This window comes from Monodelphis domestica, chromosome 2 (assembly GCF_027887165.1).
Source record: "Monodelphis domestica isolate mMonDom1 chromosome 2, mMonDom1.pri, whole genome shotgun sequence".
NCBI lineage: Eukaryota > Metazoa > Chordata > Mammalia > Didelphimorphia > Didelphidae > Monodelphis > Monodelphis domestica.
In genome coordinates this window covers 162,497,519-162,521,479 of record NC_077228.1, presented here as the reverse complement: position 1 = coordinate 162,521,479, position 23,961 = coordinate 162,497,519, and the positions used below count along the sequence as shown (strand labels likewise).

The window sequence follows — 23,961 nt, the reverse complement described above, 5'->3', positions numbered from 1 at the left end:
CTACAGTTTTCTCAACTGTAAAACGGGGGCAATCAATGATAATGCCTGTTTCCCAGGGGTGTTGAGAATAAAATGAGATATTTGTAAACATTATTAACATAATGCCTGGTAAACACTTAATATTTGTTTCCTTCTCATCTAGAAAGACATGTACACAAGTAACTATTATAAGTAGCTAGTGAATGAATGTTACAAAAGAAATTATGATGCATTCAGGGGAGATATATAAGCAATAGCACCTTCCTTTATAATAGAAGGGATTATTTAATAGTTTATACACAGGTACTATACCAGAATTCTCCATCATCAAGAGCAGAATGGCAGAGGCGTTTTTGCTCAGATGAGTTGACAAAATTCCACTCAGGAGAACTGCAAGAAAATAAAGCCAGTCTTTAGGATAAAGCCAGACCTTTACCAAAAGCTAAAATAACATAGAATCATAAACACTAGAGTTGGACAGAGAGGATCATGTGGTCCACCTCCCCCATTTGACAGGTGAGGAAAGTGAGACCCACTGAGTCAATAACTCTTTCAAGGCAACAGAACTTAGGAACAGCCTACAAGCCTGAATCTACGGTGAGGAAAATCTCTTCCAGAAGTAGGTCGTTGTGATGATTATGCAGTTAATAGATTTCAAATCAGTGTTACTATAGGTTGATTTCAATGAACACTAAAAATGCACCACATTCTTTTCAGAGAGCACCCAGACACCCATCAGCCAACTGGTCAGAGAAAAGCTCCTCTAAGAAAGCCACAAGAAGTGGATGAAAGAAAATACTTGGGAACCATTTGAATTGCCTTCATCCAGTGCCAACAGACAAAAGCTAGACATTATGGCTATCCAGAGAAGTGGCCTGGTATATTGGTTAGAGTGGCAGCTTCAGGGACAGGAAGGCTTGAATACAAGTTTTTCCTTAGAAACCCAATAGTTACATCTTTAAAGTGGAAAAGGTTGGCTCAAATCAGGAAAAAAAAGTTCTTTCTTATCCTGAATTGAACATCCAAGAGCATCTGTGAGCTGGTCATTAATCTAAATGCCTCACTGCACTATTGACTATATGAGCCTGATTTTGAAAAATACCCAGTGGTCATTTGGTCTGATAATCTGAATGTGAGCCAGTCACACCACTTGGTTAAAATAGTGGACATTAAGTCACTTAGGTGGATAGAGTGCTGGTCCTAGAGGCAGGAAGACTCATCTTCCTGAGCTCAAATATGGCCTCAGACACTTAACTAGCTGTGTGACCCTGAGCAAGTCACTTTGCCCTGTTTGCCTCAATAGCCTCATCCATCAAATGAGCTATCAAAAGATACTCCAGTATCTTTGCTAAGAAAACCCCAAATGAGATCACAAAGGGTCAGACATGATACAACAACAACAAACCACAAATCTTTTTGCCAAATAAAAATGGAATTCAGTTTTTAAAGGATTTGTAGTGATCTAAGTTTATTTTCTTCTGAAACTTTTTGAATTTCACCCAACAAAGATGACTTCTCTCCTATTCTGAACTAAACCAGATCCCTGGTTTAGTATTTGGTTACTGAGGAGCCTATAGTCATGAAAAAGGTTAGATAAATAGAAAAATTGCCTAAAATATAGAGATGGCAAAGTGCTTGGGAAAGGGGGATTATATATGTCATTGCTTGTAATTATTTACTTTGCCTTAACAATTTTTTTTTCTGATCCTACATTTTTTAGCACCATAATGGCAGTGGATGGAGGGATGGGGTTGGCCATATTATAAAGAAATACCTTCCCACCACACATTGGCTAGAATGAATGGAATGAATATTCCCCTAATAAGTGGCTAGTGAAATAATTAATTCCTGTTATCCATCTCTCTAATGTAGTTATTTAGAATATTTGTTCCATTCCTCATTTTTTTTAAATGATGATTTCTGGGTGTTCTTTCCTCTTATCAAATCAGGTCAGGCTGTAGGAGGTTTTGTTACTATCTTTCTTTCTTTTTTTTTTTTAATGTCAGCCCAGTCATAAACTTTTGCCTTAACAAGAGTGAAGAAAAACCAAGGACGTTTGGAAAAGGACCTTGGTTCCAGTAATTATAATAATAGAGGAGGTCTTAGATGCAAATGCCTTTGGGAGGGGTTGTTGACTTAAGCTAATTCATGCTAAAGTATAAAAAAATTGTTATTAGATTCTTTCCTGGAATCAGTTTTGATAGTGGAAAGTAGAAAGGAAATCCTAAGTGGCAGTGGAGAGGAAATCACAAAAAAAAGAGAAGACATCAAACTGGTAGTCTACAAGCATTGCATGCATCATAATTTCATAAAGGGAAGATTTTGCTGCTATTCATTCTAGACCTACTGCTATTCACCCTGATATGTAACTGCTCTATTTTCTGTCTACTCAAATGTTATTTGAAGATGTAAATGAAAGAAAGGGTACTGACTTGTCACTCCAAGGACCATTCCATTCTACCTGGCCCCAAGGATTCCGGACTCTGATGAGCTCAACCTTTTGGCCTTTGTAATTCACCTAAAGGGAGACATAGTAAAGAGATGTCAAATTATAAAAGAATTTGAAAGCTTGGACATGTCACATTTATTCCCAAACCTCATCCCTTTCCCATTGCTCTAACTATTGGCAGTGATGACAAACCTATTAGAGATTGTGTGCTGTGCCCAGCCCCACCCTAAAAACCAAGTGCTGACCCCCACCCCCACCTCCACCTTACTCTAGACAGGAGAGAGGGTAAACACTCCCATTGGACTACTGGGCAGAGGGGCAGGTGAAGTAAGGAATGTCCTCAGGCTTGATGGAGAGGGGGAAGTGAGGAGCTCAGCCTAAGTGTCTCTGATTTTCTAGTAATGAATTCTGGCAGGTGATGGTGTGTATGCCCATAGAGAGGGCTCTGTATGCCCTCTTTGGCACATGTGCCATAGGTTTGCCACCATAGTTGTAGGAGGTCAGGAGGAAGGGATAGGTGCTCTCCTCCAATCACTGCCCTCTGAAAGTAATCCAGCATAGATAAAAAGAAATGACTCAAAGAGAGCTTGCAGATGGAAATGATATTGATGTCGTAATTAAAGGGGTGGTGGTGGTGGCAGCAAAGGATTTTCCAGAGAGAATAATCATAGGAGAATAGTAGAGTACAAAAGAGAATAGAAAAGATTAGTCATAATAGAGCCAGAGAGGAGAGTATCTGCTCTGACTTTGTGACTTTATGAGACCATTAGTCCCTTGAGCAAGGGCTGATTTATTAGGTATGGGGGGAAGCACCAGAAGTGAGAGGCCTATTCCAAGAAGAATAGGAGACAGGAGGAAAAGACGAGAGAAATTTCATTTGAAACCAGGACTTTTCCCAAGTTGCCTTCCCCATGCCATGAAGAGGACTTCATTTGCTCCAAATGAGATCCCCTAATGTACAATAGTCTTTCCTTAAGGTAGTGAGTAGAACAGCATTTGGTAACTCTAGTCTAGTGGGTGAAGCTCTTTGTTTTCTCTCAGAGTGTGTGTATGTGTGGGGAAGAAGGATTAAATAATGGAAATAGTCCTTTGCTAAAATTTCTGGGTGGTCAGAGTCTGGGAGAAGCTGTGGGTATAGCTGGACACCAATGGATGAATATATTTTCATATAATTTCTTTTGTTGATTTTATGTTTATAAGCATAGAAACTATTGAGTTGGAATTCTTCTCTGGTCCTTTGGGTGGTGGCCTCTGCTCACTTTTGGCTGAAATTACTAGACTTAGGGAGACTAAGGGAGAGTTTCCTTGTAGAAAAGGATTTGAGGGCTATTCAAATTGGTTTAAAAATATACTTTCCCACCTTTGAGACTAGCAAAATGAACAGCTTCATCCAGATAGGAGCTGAGTTAGGGGATAAAGGTCACCAGTTCCCTGGTAGAGATAGAATCTCCTTTGGCATTTGCTAAAAACTCATATTAGCATGGGTATGCACAACTGCTAGGGTGAACATAGGACTGCTCAGCACCTGGATCCTACTGTACATAGAATTAGGTTAGTGGCTAACAGTGGTCCCTAGTAGTTCAATGTACATAGGCATCAAGGCCATTCACCTCCATGAACAAGGCCTGGATAAAAAACTTGCTTTCTCATTAAGCTTGTGCAGTTTCCCATTTAACTACCAAAGAGAACAAAGAGCCACTCTTAAACCCTTTGGGTACCAAAGCTAAGTCACTGAAAAACTCATCAACTGCTAAATAGCCCTTGAAATCTTCTAACCCCTAGTTGAGGGATTGATTCACATTTTGAATAATATTGCTTAAATCATCCCAGAGTGGCAATTGGGAACTACAAAACAACCTCTATTAACTAAAATGCAACAAACTGAAACCCTCAATTTTTGCCCTTTTTTTTTCCTTCTTAGCAAAAGTGAAATTGCTCATAGGAGAATAATAGCAAATAGCAAATGAACAAGCTGTTATGGAGTATTCATTTGAAAAGCTAGCTTCTAGGAGATTCATTGATTCAATACAAATTCAGTCCAGTATCACATTCTTTCTAAAGCTACATCTCTATTACTAGAGCCATAACTACCGATTATTTAAAATGATAGCCCTGAAGCATTCTATGGTCCTGAATTATTAAAGAAATATCCAATTATATTCACCATCCTACAAAATAGAAATACAGACATTTTGAAACATTTTCAACAATGTTTAGAAAGAAAAAGGGTTTTATGTCATATCTTTGGGTAGATGATTCAATTGACCAAAATGTGCAATTCCCTAAATGGTCCAATTAGTTGAAACTCATAATAATACGTAGCATTTAGATAGTTTTAAAGTTTGTAGAGCATTTCATGTATGTTCTGATTTGGTCTCTGCAAGCATCCTGGGAAGTAGGTGCTATTATTATTTCCATTTTATAGATGAGGAAATTGAGGCTGAGAGAGGTTAAGAAATTTATCCAGCATCACAGAGCTAGTAAGTATTTAAAGGAGAATTTTAATTCACCTATTCTGGATTCCGAGTCCAGTACTCTATCCACTGTGCCACTAAGCACTCATGTTAACTGGATCTACTTAACTGGATATAGTCATTAGGTCTTTAGAATTATAAAGAATATAATCACTAGAGAGTTCAAACTAGGTCTATTAATTCATCATCACAGAATTTGATATAAACAGTTTAGGGAAACACAATCAGTGTTAGCTATGGAGCCCTGCTTAAGTATGACAAAAAACAAACAAACAAATAGAACTCAACAAAATGCCAACACATATTTTCTCTGCTGCTTCTTCCTCCTTAGGGACTCTCTCCTGAGTCTGCAATATCTCCATGTTTCTTGAAAAAGTGGTGGAAGACTATGGTTTTATCTTCCCCGGTCATAGCTTTCATGCACTCACTTCATTTTGAACAGAGAGAATTCCTGTGAAAGAACTTGCCTTGGACATGGATTGCTCACATGCTGTCTTGTGTCCCTCCTCTGTCCTTACCTTCTACCTCTTCTTTATGTCTCCTCTCATTGTTCTTAGGAGCTCCACTCAGACTCATGATACTTTCCTTTCCTTTCCATTCTTAAGGTGGAAGGGGTCATGACTAACATAGCAGTCAGCTTCTTGGGGTGGTGAGAAAGGACTTAGAAAGCAAACAGGACAGGAACAAGATAAGGGGAATGTGTCCATTGGAATGGCATTTTTAAAGCTCCAATATGGGAATCTAGGTAGATAGATAGATTTATATAGATAGATACTGACTTGGAAGCTGATTCTATCCATTAAACCATAACACTTTTGATTGATTGATATATTATTAAGATAAATAGATACATAGGAAGAGAGCTAGAGAAGTTGATAGACAGCCAGCTACTGACTTGGAAGCTGACTATCCATTAAGCCATTCCATCTCTGATTTTATATATATTATATATAACATTATATTATAATATAATACATATTTATATATTATTGAGATAAGTAGAAGGATAGACAGATAGGTTGCCTCTGATTATATATATATATAATATTATATATAATGTTATAATATATTATATATATATATTTGCATATACTATTGAGATAGGTAGGTAGATAGAAAGAGAGGTAGAGAGATAGAGACTGACTTGGAAGGTTATTCTATTAAGCAAGACCACTTCTGACTCTCTCTTTCTCTCTCTGTCTGTCTTTGTCTCTGTCTCTGTCTCTGTCTCTGTCTCTGTCTCTGTCTTTGTCTCTGTCTCTGTCTCTGTCTCTGTCTCTGTCTCTGTCTCTCTCTCTCTCTCTCTCTCTCTCTCTCTCTATATATATATATATATATATATATACACACACACACACACACACATATAATTAAGATAGGTGGGTAGATAGGTAGGTAGGTAGGATGGTCGGTAGGTAGAGAGATAGATTGATAGATAGATAGGCAGACTTAGAAGCTGACTATCTATTAAGCCATACTACCTCTGATTTTATATACAGTGATCCCTCAACTATCATTGGAATTATTTTTCAGAGACCGCCACGATAGGTGAAAATTCACGAAGTAGCAGCATTCACTGCCATGAGTCTTAGAAGGTGCACATAGGGCTTGAGATAAATTCAACCTTTTACTGAAACTTCACAAAAGTGCAACACCACAGAGCAATACTGCACACAGCAATCAGACATCGATGTGAAGTGGACAAGGAGAGGTGCTGAACGTCTACTTTTCACCCAGCTCTCACCTCCAAGAAGCTGTAGCATGTATAGCAACCACACCTGGTAAAACCATCTCAGCAGTTGAGTTAAACTAGTTTGAGGGTAACCGACAGACCTCAAAACCCATTGGTGAGTTGGTGGGATGTCTACCCCAAAGCATGTGTAGACTTCCCTCAGAAGAATAGGTAGATGAGAACTTTCTCTAGTACCAAGACTATATAGATGAGGAACTGAAAAGAATGGGGTAAATGAAGGACAAGTTTGAAGGAAGCTTTGGCTAGGACTCCTGCTCACCTCTACCCCCAATCATGTTTTAAAACATCTGATATCCATTCTTAGAGCTTGGAATATAATACCAAGTCTTTGGAATATGATAGCATGTTGGCTAGACATTAAGCATTCAAGACATTTTTGATCTGGTTTTAATACATGATGCTGCTTGGACCAAATTCACCTTTCTTTCCTCCTCCATGTCTTAAAAATAGATGTTTATTTCTATTACCTACCTGGTTAATTCCAGTCACTGTGTATGCGTGACCCTTAATGAGGCCAAAAGGTGTTTTTGCTTCTGTCTCTGAAGAATCTTTGACCTAAAGCAAAAGCAGAGAATGAAACCCGTACAGTAGAGCTTTACAATGAATAGAAGTGGTTCTTTCCTTTTTTGATCCTTATCAACATTAGACATATTGGCTAAATACAACTCATTCCTTCAAAGAAGACCAATTCATACACTGCTACCTTCTGCCATCCCTCCATATCTGCCAGCCTAAAGAGTGAATGTCTTTCTGTGTTTCAGAAAATCCTTCTCTTTTTGTTTTTCTGGGCTGTAAGGACTGCATGAGTGGAATTCATACTGTTTTCTATACTCCAAGTGCAACTTTAGTTTTCTCCTTTAAATACTAGAGCTTGGCCCATCTGGGAATCTTATAGATGAGAACTTCAACTCTTTTCACTGAGCCACCTTGCTTCCCCCTTTCTATGTGTTTTGTATGTACTTATATGGGTATATAGATATAGTGCCTGACACATAGGATGTATTTATTATGCATTTGTTTAATTGATTGATATCATAAAACCACAGTGATATGAGTTTGAAAAAACAGGCGCTCTTTGGGCATCAAAGGTAAACTATATAGGAAGTCCAGAAGAAGGCAATCAGAATGGTAAGTGACCTTGAATCCTTTACCCTATGATCTGTTGATGAAACTGGAGAAGATACATGGTACTAGAGGTATAGAGCTATTTTCAAGTTTTTGAAGGATGAACATGTAGAAAGGATTAGATTTTTTGTTTGGCACTAAAGGACAGATCCAGGAGCGAAATTAAGGCATACTATCAAATAGGAATCAGAAATAATGGAAATGTCTGAAGAACAACAAACTGGAAAAATTTCCTAATCATTAGAACTGTCCAAAACTCTAACAGGCCACCTTGTTAAGTAAATGATTGATCCTCATTAGAGGTCATTAAGCCAATACTAAATCAATAATGCTATAATGGAGATTTTTTTTCAATCATAAGCTGGACTAGATGGCCACTAAGGTCTCTTCCAACTCTGAAATCCTCTGATTCTGTGATATTTCTGAAGCATAACACTTTTACCAATCATTTATACCTTAATGTGAAAGAATTGACAAGATTGTTTTCCAGGTTTGGATAAGGAAGAATAGGAATACGAGGGTGGGGAGGGTCCATTATGAAAGAAAAGAGTAAGGAAAGGGAATATGAGGGGACAAGACTACTCCCTTTCATCATTTTGCCTAGATCTGTCTCTGAATAGAGAAATTAGGGCCCACTGATACTGAATGAGTTGTTTGGTGTCTCAGTGACAAAAAATATGCCCTGAATTCCACTCTCTGTTCATTCTTATAGTTCCCCTCTATGCCCCTTATGTATGTGACTTACTTCTATGAAGCAGCCCACCAGAGAGCCTCTCTTCACAGCCTTTTCTAGGATCTCATATAAGTTTTTTGGGGCTGCTTTAATGATAAAAGTCTCTGCTACTCCTCCAGTGAAGTCTTCCATAGCTTCAATTGTGCTTCCACCCTTCAGGGCTTCATAGCTTCCACTCAATCTGAAAAAAAAAAACAGGAGAAATACATCAAGGTTGCTATTAGAGAGTAGGAAAACAGTTCTATGTCAAAGGAAGGAGCACTCACTCCTAAGGGAAGAGGATGAATCAAGACTCAACAGAGCCTAGAGATATAAGGGATCCTAAAAATTATCTACTATAAATCTTAACTTTATTTTGAATTATCAGTTTGTTCTCAGTTTATTGTTTTCAAATTTTACTTGATATTTTTATTTCTAGACTATCAACTTGGCAGATGAATATTGGAAAAGGGAGATAGTAGAGGTGCAAGACTAATCTGGCAGCCATGAGACAGTCCTGGTGAGAAGTGATTTAGTCAACTAAAGTGGTCTTGGTGTTAATGGAAAGAAAAGGATAAGGGCAGCTAAGTGTCTCAGTGGATAGAGTCAGGACTAAAGAGATAGAAGGTCCTGGTTTCAAATTTGGCCTCAGTATGACCCTGGGCAAATCACTTAACCCCAAGCTGCCTAGCTCTTACCACTCTTCTGCCTTGGAGCCAATATATAGTATTGATTCTAAGATAGAAGATAAAGGTTTATAATTTTTAAAAAAAGAGGGGGAAGAGGAAAGAAGGAAAGAAAGAAAGAATGAAAGAAAGAAGGAAGGAAGGAAGAAAGGAAAGAAGGAAAGAAAGAAAGTGTAATAATTAAAAATAAATAATATTTCTTGCTACCCAGAGGTATATATTTTATAAAGTTTATTAGGATGGGTAGACAATCATTCCTAAGTAACCTGGCTGCATGCTAGCTTAGCTGGCCTGTCTCTTTCTACTCCCCCTCACCTCCTGGTCCTTTTAGTTCATCTCACTCTTTCTCTTGTTCAGCTTCCCCATTCTCTCGCTGCTTTCCCCCTTCCTTCCCCAGACATTAACTTTTATTGATGTACAGAATGTATCCCCCCAGGTACAGAACATATCCTGACACAAGCCGACACAAACCTGGTGCAACTGTTTTATGTCAGGAATGCTTGGTGGACAGGTAAAGTTACTCAGGAAGGGGAAGGGGAAGAGCTTCCTTGACACAAGAAAAAAGAAAGAAAGAAAGAAAGAAAGAAAGAAAGAAAGAAAGAAAGAAAGAAAGAAAGAAAGAAAGAAAGAAAGAAAGAAAGAAAGAAAGAAAGAAAGAAAGAAAGAAAGAAAGAAAGAAAGAAAGAAAGAAAGGAAGGAAGGAAGGAAGGAAGGAAGGAAGGAAGGAAGGAAGAAAGAAAGAAAGAAAGAAAGAAAGAAAGAAAGAAAGAAAGAAAGAAAGAAAGAAAGAAAGAAAGAAAGAAAGAAAGAAAGAAAGAAAGAAAGAAAGGAAGGAAGGAAGGAAGAAAGGAAGAAAAAGAAAGAAAGGAAGGAAGAAAGAAAGAAAGAAAGAAAGAAAGAGAAAAAGAAAGGAAGGAAGGAAGAAAGGAAAGAAGGAAGGAAGAAAGAAAGGAAGAAAGGAAGGAAGGAAGAAAGGAAGGAAGGAAGGAAGGAAGGAAGGAAGGAAGAAAAGCAGGGACAGAGAGGGGAAGAAGGTAGGGAGGGGGAAGAGATGGAGGGAAAGAGGGAAGGAAGAAAGAAAAAAAGGAGAGAGAAAGGAAGGGAAGAATAAGGAGGAAGGAAGGAGGAATCAAGGGAAAGAGGGGTAAAGGAAGGAAAGAGAAGAAGAGAATGGAGAAGGAAAGGAAGGAAGGGAGAAAGGAAAAGAACATTTCAGCAAAACTAACCAACACACTAAATGATGCTGACAGATTATGTAGTGTCACATACCTATCATGCCCTATCTGTGCAAATGAGGGAGGCATATTTTCTCATTTGTTATTAGGGATGAGAATGGCCATTATAGTTCCACAGTGTTGAAGTTTTTCCCTGATTATCTTCATTTTAACTGATAAGGAAACTGAGAGTTGAAGAGAGGAAGTAACTTTGCCACAGCTGCATAGCAAGTTGATGGGAGACTAGAAGTGCTCTTGAGAAAGCTTAGAAGAAAAGAAGGGTTTGTTTCCTAAAAGTGCCCTCCAGCCCAAGCAGAGAATACTCTGTTCCCAGCAGCAGCAGGACTCCCCATCTTTAGCCAGGACTGAAGGTATCCTTAACCCTTGAAGTGACTTTAGGTAGTAAGGAGACAGTTCTGGATTGGTTGAGGGAACCACAAAATATCAGAATTGAAGGGACCTCATAGTATATCTAGTCCAACCTGTATTTAAATATGAATCTAAACCATACCTGACTGCTGAGATAATTTAGCCATTACTTCTTATTTATTTATTTTTAATCAGTTACATGAAAAACAATTTTTGACAATTGTTTTTGACATTTTAGAATCTGTTTCCTCACTCCCCAAGGCGACGAATAGCATGATACAGGTTATCTCTGTCCTGATACACGTCTCTGTCTTTCAGCCGTTACTTCTCAAGGCATTCCATTCCACTTTGGGAATTGCTCTGTTAGGAAGGTTTTCTTTACATCAGTCCTTCCTCCCTCACATCCTACTGCTTCTAGCAGTTCTGCTGTCTTGGGGCAAGTAGAAGAAGTCGAATCTCACTTCCATAATACAGCTTTTGGCAGCTGGCCAGCAGGAAATGTCTCCTAAAGCATATGGCTAAATTGGTTCATAATCAAATAATCAGAAGTCAAGAGCCCTGAGCACTGTTATTTGTTAACTATTCAAACATCTTCATGCAACAAGCTTGAACCAGGAAATCACCAGTCTCTTTTTAAGCATTTACAAATAAAAAAAATAACCAAGCAAGGATGTGTACCAGCAGAAGCCTTCAATTCAATTTCAATTCAATTTAGTCCAATAAACATTTACTTAGCTCTTACTAGGCAGTGAGGTAGTACAGTGGAGAGAGCATTGGACTTGGAATCAAGAACTGAGTTCAAAATTTGGTCTTAGATACTTACTAGCTGTATGACCCCAAACAAGTCACTTATACCTCTTTGCCTCAGTTTTCTCATCTGTAAAATGATCTGGCAAAAGAAATGGCAAACTATTCCAGTATCTTTGTCAAGAGAACCCCAAATGGCATCACAAATAACTGAAATCACTATATAACAGTGGGAAATCATTTACTATGTATAGAAAACTCTTCTAGGCACTAGATAAGATAAAAAAATGTTGTTAAGATACAATCCTGAGGCAGCTAGGCAGTATAGTGGATAGAGAACCAGGCTTGGAGTCTGGAGAAACTAGGTTCAAATCTGGCCTCAGAAACTTCCTATAGCTGTGTGACCCTGGGCAAGTCACTTAACCAGGATTGCCTAGCTCTTGAAACTCTTATGTCTTTGAACTGATACTAAAAGGGAAAGTCAGGATTAAAAAAAGATACAGTTCTTATCCTCAAGGGGCTTACATTCCAATAAGGGATGTGGAATATACATGAATACATGTGAATTAGATATATGCAAAATATTTTCTGAGTTCTGTGGAGTGGGAATGGGCAAGAGAGGAGGTCATCATTGCAACAAAAGGGACAGTGGCTTTGGATTTTAAAGAATAAATAGGAAATTCCATAAGTAAAGAGAGGAGAGAAGGGCATTCCAGGTAGAGGGACCAGTTCTAAGCACTGGGTATACAAATAGAATAAAAATCAGAAAATATAGTCCTTAATTTCAAGGTGTATACATTTTTTCTTTAAATTTATTTATTTAATCAATTTAGAATATTTTCCCATGGTTACATGGATCATGTTCTTTCCCTCCCTTCCTCTTTCCCCTCTCCTGTAGCCAATGAGCAATTTCTCTGGGTTTTACATGTATCATTGATCAAAACCTATTTCCCTATTATTAACATTTGCACTAGGGTGATCATTTAGAGTCTACTTCTCCAATCATATCCCCATTGACCCATGTGATCAAGCAGTTGTTTTTCTTCTGTGTTTCTACTCCCACAGTTCTTCCTCTGGATATTGGTAGTGTTCTCTCTCATAAGTCTCTCAGAATTGTTCAAGGTGTACACATTTTAATGAGGGAAGGCAAGACATAAAGGAAAGCTGAAAGAAGAGGAGGAGGTGAAGGAGAAATTGGTGGAGGTACTCATGCAGATCCACAGTGGCCAAGTCGGGAGTCCTGGCTCCTATATTGGGGCAGGTACAATCCATATAATCTGAAGATCCAAAGAAATTCATAGAATTTCAGGTGTACTCCATCTCCCAAAGTGATTGCAACCTGGTTATAGATTCAAAAGCTGTCTTAAAGGCTCTGAGAACCTGGACAGGGTGATGCCACAGAGACCTAGAAGGCTTGAGAATCACTGATCAGCTTTATTAAAAAGTTCATTCTATTATTAACAGTACAACTTTGTGAATGGATTCAATATTGTATTTTGGCTGTGCATAATACAGATACTATAGAAGAGATGCTTGTAGAGTTAGCCTGGCAAAGAGGCTCGAAACCTGAACCCGGAATCAGGAAGAATGGGATTCAAATTCTGAATAAGATACATATTAGCAATGTGACCCAGGACATATCACTAACTTTCCTATATCTCAGTTTCCTTCTCTGTAGGATGAGAAAGATAACCTCTTAGATCCCTTCCACTTTCAAATCCATGCTCTTTATCTGAATATTTGGTCACTTAACTGCACTTGTAACCTTGCTCCTATGGGTACTCCCTGCTCTGCTGTTCTGCACCTTCCATTCTGGTGTGATTCTTGTCCAGATTCTGCCTCCTGTCCTCATTAGGAAATTCATCCAATGCAACATACGGTGTGCTCCAAGTACTTTTTTTTTAACCCTCACTTTCTGTCTTAGTACAACTCTAAGACAGAAGGGCAAGGGCTAGACAAACAGGGTCAATTGAATTAACCAGGGTCACACAGCTAGGAAGTGTCTAAGGGCAGATTTGAACTGAGGACTCCCCCCTCCCAGCTTCAGACCTGGTGCTCTAACCACTGAGTCATCTAGCTGTCAACCCCTTTTGTGAACCCTTACTTTCTATCTTCGCAACAACTGTCAAATAGAAGGGCAAGAGGCAACAGGGTTTTTTGATATTTTAAGGGTCAAAGAATGATACTGTCTTTCCATTGTTTGTCGCTCCTTTATACATGGCCAGCCTACTTCCTTTGGAAAGGAATTGGTGATTAGAATCATTTCTATTGAGAACATCAATATGCACATTGTTCTTTTCCTCCAGGAACATGCACTTTGTTGATCATTAAACAAAGGTCATGCTTGGAATACTAAAAGTTAAATCCATATTTGGTAAGGATTTTTAGCCCCCTCTGCTCCTATTTCCATAGCATACTGTCAGTGTAGAAAAGGAAGGGGGACCCAAGGGACCTTTCAGCTTTGTTTGTTTGGGGGGGTCACCATGACCTAGCATAATCCATCATAGAGTACTCACCTTGTCATGCTTAGTTATGTTGATCCTTGGTGAGAGGAAGGTAGTATCACAGAACAAATGTTGGATCAAATGAAATGGGTTCAAATCCTGTCTGTGCTACATTAGTCAATCGATCAATCAATAAGCTTTCATTGAGCACATATTCTATTGGTGGGACTATGCTCAGCTTCATATCTGTATGACCTTGGGCAATTCACTTACCCTCTCAAAGCCTCCATTTCCTCATTTGTAAAATGAGGTGTTTGAACTAGAAGACCTCTCAGGTTTTTTTTATGTCCAAGTAGCAAACATTCTCTTACCGGGTCTATCCTTGAAGCTCTTCTAGCCTGGGAGAGCCAGACCTTATTCTAAGCTGGTAAAGCCGACAAAAGTCCCAGGTTACCACCATGCCACAATTAAACATTAGAGCAATAATAGATCGTGTTCATTTAGTGCTATGTGCCAGCCACTGTGCTAAGTGCTTGATGCTTTTTTATTTTAGTTGATCCTCACAATAACCATGGGGTGGTGGGTGCTATGATTGTCCCCATTTTACAGATGAGAAAACTGAGGCAATTAGAAGTTTAGTGACTTGCCCTGTGTCACAGAGATAGTGTCCTAGGTCAGACTCATGTTGTCCGGACTTCAGGCCCAGAGCTCTATCCACTATATGACCAGCTCCTGGCTATAAAAAGAAAGACAACCTATGTCTTCAAGGAGCTTACTTTTTAATGGAGGAATCCAACATATAAAAGGAGGTAGAAAGAGTTGAGTAAGGATTGGGAGGGAAAGTAAAGGGGAAATGGGAGAAAGGGCTTGGAAGCAAAGTCTAGAAAGCTGGTTCCTCACTTTGGGACCCAGGATCCACTTAAAGATTCAGAGCTGACATTACGCATAGACACTGCTTAATAATACCCAAATACATTCACATTTGGGATTGCTAAAAACTACATACTGCTGATACACTATCAATGGCATAGAAGAACACAAATTTGCACTATAGTTGTCTCATGGGTCTGTGAACTCTGTGTCATTTCAACACTACCAGAGTGCCCTTCCTGCCTTCCCATGCTCCTGCCTTCCTCTCTCCCTCTCCAAACACAAACTGGTGAAAAAGGCAGTAGAAGGGGTATTGTTAGGTATAAGGATAAAAAAAAAAAGTCTGGACGGTTGTAGAGGAACCATCTGGTTCCTTTTCTGTCCACATCCAAATTGGATTAGGTCGTTTAGAGACAAGCTGCATGCTCTTCCACCTTGTGAATCCCCAGCTCTTCCTCATTTCCTCCTCTCCAACTTCCCCACTTCCCCTACCATCTGATTGATGACAAAGATAATAAAAGGTCATGGAACAACCTCTTACTGGCAATGTACGATTTTTTGGTGAGATAGTGAAATTCTCTTCAGTTCAGTGCAGGTGGACACTCACTTGGCATATGCCTTTTCCAGCAATGCACTCCAAAATTCATTGTGATCAGCAGAGTGAAGGAAAACCAAACGATCTCTGAAGGTCGGGAGCCGGTCGTCAATGACCACATCCAACCACTCGCCATGCTGCCAGATCTATTGCCAGAGACATGATGAAAGATGAGTGAGTAAATCACAGGTAAAGGGGAGGGATGTTTATTTAAATGGACCTACGACTCCACTAACGTCCTCCACTTATGGTTCATCTCTTGATCATGCCACTTGGAGAAGAGACTCTGCAGGTCCCATGAAGCTGGGAAGAATATGAGTCTCCAACAGCCAATGTATTTCATGCCTGACTTTCAAGGACCAGCCTGCTTAGATTTAGAGGGACTCATCACCAGAAGTTTGGACACCAGGCAAAGTCTTCAAATCACAGTAATTCATGAATAATTGTAGACAGATAACATATTAACAGTAGAAAGGTAAGGAAGCCACCTACCTACCTCTCACTCTAAAAAGTCATTTAATTTCTTTAAGCCTTAGTTTCCTTGTCTATAAAAGGAGAGGGTTGCACCAGATGACCTCTAGGACCCTCCCAATATTAAATCTTTAGTTTTGCAAATTATAGAATAGTGGTGGCTTTTTTAAAAAGGCCATCAGGGGGCCGTGGTGGGAAAGAGGAGGGAAAGATACTGAGCAACCTAACACAGCCAGGACCCATGCTGAAGAACCTTTGATTTAATTGAGTCTTGTTTCCATATATTTGTCTCTCATCAACGTATCCCATTCCCAACCAGATAAATATTAGTTAAGGTTGGGAAGCAGATGAAATGGGTATCAGTCTCTGAAGCCCTAAGTGGTTTCTTGTAGCAACTCCTATGGTATTCCCTTTGCTGCCCAGTTTCCTATCCCATCCCAACTGACCAATGAACAACCTTCTTACTCTGTCCCTATTATTGACTGATACCCCTAGCAAATAGGTGATGCTACCTGGCCTCGAATTACCCTGTCTTTCAATTTGTCTGTCTCTCTGTCTGACTGACTATCTGTTTGGTTTGGTCATTCACACAGGAAGTACTCTACCAAGATGGTGTTTCATTGCCAACTTATGTCCCAGGGAAAAGGAAATGGAGAGGGTCATTGTGCTTGCCACTGAGGAGAATGTCAGCACAGGGGCAGATGGGGACATGAGGTCATGCCACCATCTTAGAGCTTCTTTTAAAACTGAATCTTACTCCTTCTCCTTTCCTTCCTTCTTCTCCCATCTGAAGCTCCTTATTATGTTAGCATATTGAAAATCCTGAGACTGCAGTGAAGGGAGGGGAGGGAAATGGAACATGACAGTAAATATAGTGGCAGTGGCAGCTGTCTGTAGCTATGCTGTTGGACACTGACCATGTCTGCCTCAATTAGTTACTCTGGGTTGAGCCAGTGGTCTTCCCCCACCCCCATTTCTCCAGAGTTCTTGGTTATGGAATCCTAAATGGTAAATATGTCAGAGCACAGTTGAGCACCGTAGCAAGTTGTCTGCCATAGGATAAATTCAGGTTTGTGTTTTTGTGCAGGGAATCTCAAACCTCTTGACAGATGTGCCTGGAACTGCTTGTGATTGCTAAATTCATGGACATTCTTTCCTGTTGTTAGGAGTTTCACACTTGGGGTAGATGCGTTTGGACAGATGTCTAATGAGCAATCAGAGCCCTCTGTTCCCTGAAGTGGCGAGCAAGTGGGGATAATGTCCTCCCATCAATTTATTCTAATGGCAGGAATTCAGATGGGAGGAGCCGAAGTGACTCAGGATGACCTAAATGACCTAGTTGGCCATAGAGCACCCCAATACACCTGTCATCTCCATTTTTGCATTGTATTTACTTAAAAGAAAAAAAGCTTTGTACTTAGGATCATAAGTCTAAAGTTGGAAGGGGCTTTAAAGGCTAGTTAAAGCTTTAAAGGCTTCATTTTGCTAATGAGGAAATAAAGGCTTAGATAAGGCAAAGAATTGGCTCAGGTCACACAGCTAATTAAGAGTCACAAATATGATTTAAACCCAGGTCCTCTCGAATTAAAGGCCAGCATTCTATCCACAATGCTATATACTGTGTCTCTTGTTAGGTGATGAATGGGAGGAGCTAGAGCAAGGGTCGGGCTTGGGTGTCCATGGACTTAAAAAACAAAACAAAGCTCTTACTTTTCTGTCTTAGTGACAACTCTAAGACAGGAGGGCAAAGTCTAGGCAAAGGTGGTTAAGTGACTTGCCCAGGGTCACCCAGTTAGGAAGTGTCTGAGGCCAGATTTGAACCTAAGACCCCTTGTCTCTTGGCCTGATGTTCTATCCATTGTGATACCTAGCTGCCCTAGAATGGACTTAAAACACAAAACACCTTTATCTTCCATCTTAGAATCAATACAACACATTGGTTCCAAGATAGAAGAGCCATAAGGGCTAGACAATGGGGATAAAATGACTTGCCCAATGACACCAGAAAGGTAAAGAATCTCTGGTAGGGGGTAACAGAAGAGAGAAGAAGGAAATGAGGGGAAGCTTAACATTTTTGAGGGGAGCCATGACTTGTTATTTTATCAGGGTACAGAGCTTCCAGGAAAGAACTACCAATGCACTTTCTTTAAAACTTTTATTTTTACAAGATTCTTATATTTTAAAATCCTCTTAACCTCTCAAAGCCTGAGAAAACTGAGAGATTGAGTGTTTTTTTTTTTCAGGTCACACAGTAAATATGTGAGACAAGTAAGATTTGCCCTGAGCTCTTCCTGTGACTCTATTCGATCCACTATTTCCTATTGCTTCTCAGTATGAAATTCTCAAGTTTCATTTCATTGGGGCAATGGAAGAGCAGTGATGCCACATTCCCAGATAGATCCAACGCCCTTGCCATGGCAAGAATTTGACAAGTTTCCTGTGAGGATGCAGAACAAGCTCTTTATCTGAATAATGTGAGGGAGGATTAGGTGATATCTAGAAGGGGAGCTCAATGAAGTGGAGAAATCTTTTAGCACACAGGTCCCAGGCTATCCCACTAACTTCCCAAAGTTGTTAATGAGTTACTGAGTTAAGAAAGTGTTTGAGAGAAGATGCTGTTAGCTTCTGGCATGCCTACTAGTCTCTAGTATGATTCAGGTAAAAACTTTAACCAGGCCAGAGGAAACTTGAGAGTGAGGGGGTATAGCTATGCCAGGAAAAACTCAGGGAAGGGGTGCTATTCAGATAACAGAGGATGAAAAAACTCCAGCTTTAAGGGCAAGTAGAAGAGGCAACACCTCTTTGGCTCAGATAGTTTCTATGAATTGGGAAGGACATGTTGCTGGACTTGGAATCAGGAGTCCTGGGTTCAAATATGACCTCCAACATTTCTAAGCTTTAAAACCACTTAGTCTATCATTCTTTTAATTTCTCTGTGTAAAATGGGAAATTTTCCCCATTAAAATTAATTTCCCTGTGTAAAATTTACACTACATCATAGTTTGTTGTGAAGAATGTGCTTTGTAAAACCTTATCATTTGAGATACAGATAAATTCTTATTATTTCACAAGGGAGGTTTCTAGTTCTCTAATTTGATCTGGGGGCACCAGAAGACATTCCTTGGTCTTCAAATTTCTCCTTTACCTAGTTGCCATAGTACTGGAAAGGTTACCATTTACAGATATATTCCTTTAGATCAAAGATTGCATTTTTGATAAAAAAATTAGCTAATGGTTTGTCTGTTATTTTGTCTCATGATTTTCTTTCATAGAAATGTATCATTTCTATATGTGCTCTTTGACCCTTTTTCTTGGGATTACATTATTATATCTCTATTGAGGCTTTAATCTTTTATTTAAATTCCTCCTTATCAATTATAATTTTCATTGCATTGTGATCACTAAAATATGTTCATATTTCTGTTTTCTGTATTTGTTTGTTTGTTATGCTCTAGCATATGGTCAGGTTTTTCAAGTGTGCCATGCAAAGCCAAGAAATATGTTTACTCTTCATAATTCCCATTTAGTAATTGCCAGAGACCAATCCATTTATATTTTTTTCTGAAACATTATTCAGGTTATTAGCTTTTTTCTTGTTTTTCTTTTTGATAGATCTATCTAAAACTAAAAGGAGTGATGATGAAAGTCCCCAATAATTATGGTTTTACTTTCTGTTTATCCCTATAATTCAGTTAGCTTTTTAAGTTTTTAGATGCTGTGCCATTCAATGTATATGCAGTTAGTATTGATTTTGTTTCATTATAACCATTGTCCCTGTAAGCATAATATAGTTTTCCTGTTTGTTTCTTTTAACTGAGTCTGTTTTTACAATTGCTTTGTCTGAGATTATTGCCAGCCTTGCTTTTTTGAATTCATGTAAGGCATAAAAATGTTACTCTTAACCATTCATTTTAACTGTGTATGAAAAATTTATGTTTTAAATGTGTTTTCTGTAAACAACATATTGGTGAATCTTTTTTCTATACTCCATTTTATAGGAGAGTTCTCTCTATTAATACTCATGGTTATGAGTTAGTTATAGTTTTTCTCCTATCATATCCTGTTATAATGTTTTCTTCCTTTGTCCACCTTACCTACCCCCTTATTAAGAAAACTGAGATGAAAGAAGGGAACAGGATCAACATCACTAATATGTAATATTGAGTTCTGTTCTTACTCTTTTGCCTTCTCTCTCTTCATCCTCCCCAGACCTAAGTGAAACCTTGCCTTTTCCAAGAGGGCTCATCATTATCTTTCTAGTATGGAAAAACAAATGTACTGTTACCAGATTAAGACTGAGCTAAAAGACTAAAGTTTTTGTTTTTGTTTCTACCAGATCTGTAAATTCATAAGAATAAGAAGTTACTAGTAACAACTCTCCTCTGTACTTTCTCTGCAATTTATACTCTGTGAGAGTTGCTTGGGACCCTGAGAGGTAAGTAACTTCTCTAGATTGACACATCATGTGGCAAAGGTAAGACTTGAGTTTTTCTGACTCTGAGACCAGTTCTCTATCACCATACCATGCTGCCTAAGCTATCAATCACGAATACCTAAAGGTGAATTAATTTATCAAATCAAATATCTCATTTCCAGAAAAGTCTGAGAGAAGTATGAGACCTCTGGTGGGAGAAAAGGTAAGGGAAGTGCACCAAGAAGGGGAGGGGTGGAAGCAAGAAACATAAACTGTTGGTTTTCCTGTAAACTTGAGAGATGTTACTGTTTTGACATGGACCCATCAACAAAGGGCTTTGAGTCTCCTTGTTTGTTTTTCTCTCTTTCTTTGTCTCTCTCCTTTACAGTTTTCTCTCTTAATGACCTCATGTGATGATTTTTTTTTTCAGCACAGAGGATCCTTTTATTTACCAGGAATTATACAGTTTCCCAAACATGTAGGTATTTTAGGTATATCCACTGAAAATCTAGATTTACCCCAAGAATAATCTCAAGGTTGATTGATCACTTAAAAATGGTCTTCCATAGTTCATTTTCAAATGTCCTTCTAATCTTTTAAAAATATGACTCTACTTGCAGAAGATTTATTGGTATGCACAGTCGGACTATAATTATTCCATAAAGTAAGTTCCAACTGTATTACATCTGGAATTACTGAGAATATTAAGAATCCTTTTTTGGATACACAGGTCCCATAAGGAAAAAAACTCATTAGGTTCTTTCCACTTACCTGAAAGTGAAATATCCCAGCATAACCAGGGCCAAAATTTTGATCAGGGGGCACAACTCTAGCCAAAGTCTTTTCATTAAGTGTAAGAGAGGCAATGGCTGCTAAGAGCCAACAGTCTCCTGCAAATTATAGAACAAATGTCATTGTTTTCCTCATGAAGGTGCAGCAAATGCAACAAGATTACATGCAAGAAGAGGCTAGCAGGAAGTTCCAGATGCAGCCACATTTTTTTAATGGGGAGGATGTTGACGAAAATATTGGGGGGGGGAGGTTCTTCCATCTGTCTCCTTTTCTCCCTGGCCCAGTCTATCATAAAGAACTATCATTTTCTTGGCAACTTTGCGGAATGAACACCCCCATATTCTGAACACAGGGCTCCAGCACGTGGTGATTTGTAATACTATTTTTCTCCCAACCAAAAAGGCACAAAACTTTGTTAGTGAAGGCATGTCTATCATAAATAGAATAGTAGCTACCCCAGCAGCTTCTATTGGACTCATGCAAGAGTGGATGCATGGTTAAATAATGAAAAAACAATTTATTAAGTATGCACAATGTGCCCATTATTGTGTTAAATACTAAGGATAAAAATACAAATACTATCAAGATCCCTATATTTTTCTTTCTTTCTTCTCTCAATACTATGTATTGTTTACAAGGTTACAAGGGGTAAGCAATTGGACTTAAAGTGACTTATCCAGTCTCACACAGCTAGGACTTGTCTGAAGCTAGATTTGAACCCAGGTCCTCCTGACTCCAGACCCAGTGCTCTATCCATCATGCTACCTAGCTCTTCATAAGGTCCTTAAAATCTAATGAGGGTGACAAAAAGGGAAAGAAGGGATAAGAAGGGGGTACTTTAGTCTAGAAAGTTATAGGGGTGGTGAGTGGGGAGACTGGGGAGTAGATTGGCACACTCTATCCAAGAATAAATACAGAATAGATTTGATGACTGTTTAGGGCTCCAGAAAGAGTTAGGTATTGGGTAGGAAAGGTACTTGATTTTTGTACAGCAAGGTACCTGGTAAAGGGGAGGTGGCTGGAGCGTAGGGAGTGAAATGAGGCATTGGTGGTTAGGGCTTTTCTGAAAGAGTGGTCTGAGAGAGATCATCATCAGTTGGGGTAGAAGGCAGGCAAAGCAGCAGATTTTCCAGAGTGCCCAGGAGGTTGATGAAGAGAAAAACAAATAAGAATACAGATTAAAGCTTCAGAAAGAGGGTTTCTTAAATAAAAGGGAAGAGAGTTTGGGAATGGTAAGAGTGTTGGGCTGGGGGACAGGAAGAACTTTTTATCAGTTGGAATTTAAAACTCCTACCTTGTGGGAAGGGAAGGGAAGGGAAGGAGGGAGGGAGACAATTTGGATATCACAAGTTTAAAAAATACATGTTGAAAATCATTATTAAATGTGTTTGGGAAAATTAAAATATTAAAAAAAAATAAACTCCTTCCACCACTTGGGTTGTACTGTATTGACTTCCTAATCCTTTTTTCCATCCTAAGGGTGGATCAGAAGATGAAGTTATTTTCAATTATCTGAATTTTTAAAGATTTTTCCATTTTCTCTGTGCTTTTGTAACATGGCTAAACAATTAAGACAAATATGGAGATATTTTTCCAATACTACATCAGATACCTGTATTCAAACATGTTCATTCAATAGCTAATCATGAAGGCACCTACTATGTGCATAAACACTGTGGTATGTGTTGGGAGTAGGGAGAGATTATAAAATATTTGAATGTGGATATTTGGAAATATCAAAAAAAAATCAATGGAATGAATTCCTGGCTTAATTTTTTTATCCAGATGTTTGTTGTCTCCTAGTCACAAGAGAATCACTGGCATGCCAACAATCATCACTGGGGAGAAAAAAGAATCACACACATTTGACCCAGTGTGGATTTCTGAGAAAGCCCCATTTACCAGATGTTCGTATGCCCTGCAGGCTTCAGAAGAAAACTACCTCATCCCGGAACAGAAAGATTTACAAGCAAAAAATAAATAATGAGAACCAAAACCAGGAAACTCAATTCTTGGCTATTCCCATTCCTGGCTCCTGGGAAGTCATGTAATGTCTGTGATCTTGGCTATCAGGCGGGCTCCAACTGCTTTACCCAGTTGTTGTGCTCAATCACTGTGGGCTCGCTGGTGTTTTTGCTGGTTCTTTGGTCCAGTTCATGCCCATCCTATTTGGATTGGTCACCAGGAGGTGACAGCACAGAGGCTACTGTTTAGGTTTCCCCTACTTGAGTCGGGTGGCAGTCATGAGGAGATGACAACACGAGAGATTAGTGTTCATGCACACCCTATTTGGATTGGGTGATGGTCACAAGAAGGTGATGGCACAAACACTCACCCCTATTTGAGTTGGGTGGCACTTACAGGGAGGTGAGAATGCAGAAACTTCCATGTTCTTTCATCGCCAGCTTGAGAAAGGTGTGCTAAAGGCTAGACGGAGATTATGGTAAAATAACAACAGCCTATTGTCGATCTCCAAGCAAGAAAGACTTGCTCCTTTTAAGCCAAATAAAGAATTTGTTATTTCTTTGAGTTAGGGTGAAGCAACTTTTGCTTACTCAAGCTGAAACACCTGGACTAGTCAGCTGAGGGAGGTGAGGCAGACACACCCATGTGGCAGCCAGCAAGACTTGAAAAAAAGTTGCTTTTTAATTGGATTGGTCCAACCAAATGGATCAGATAAGCAACGCCTCACCCAGTGTTTCCAGAGCGTGGCACCAAAGGCGTCCAAGGGTAAATATAAGGTTTGTCATTTTAGAAATATGTGCTGCCCAGTGTTATAAAGCAGGAATTTAAAAAAAGTGTTTAATACACTGTTAGTGGAACTCTGAACTGATCCAACCATTTTGGAGAACAATCTAGAATTATGC

General features: G+C 39.1%; 1 protein-coding gene across 1 annotated transcript in view; it reads right to left on the bottom strand.

Moving 5' to 3' along the window:
• CAPN9 (calpain 9) overlaps window positions 1-23,961 on the bottom strand; it is a 70,452-nt gene that overhangs the window by 34,695 nt on the left and 11,796 nt on the right. The window contains exons 3-8 of the mRNA XM_001369321.5: window positions 21,074-21,192; window positions 15,430-15,563; window positions 8,526-8,694; window positions 7,127-7,210; window positions 2,412-2,497; window positions 292-369 (exon numbers count right to left, since the gene is read on the bottom strand). Of these exons, the coding sequence (XP_001369358.3) occupies window positions 292-369; window positions 2,412-2,497; window positions 7,127-7,210; window positions 8,526-8,694; window positions 15,430-15,563; window positions 21,074-21,192 (670 nt within the window). The remainder of the gene's footprint in view (window positions 1-291; window positions 370-2,411; window positions 2,498-7,126; window positions 7,211-8,525; window positions 8,695-15,429; window positions 15,564-21,073; window positions 21,193-23,961) is intronic.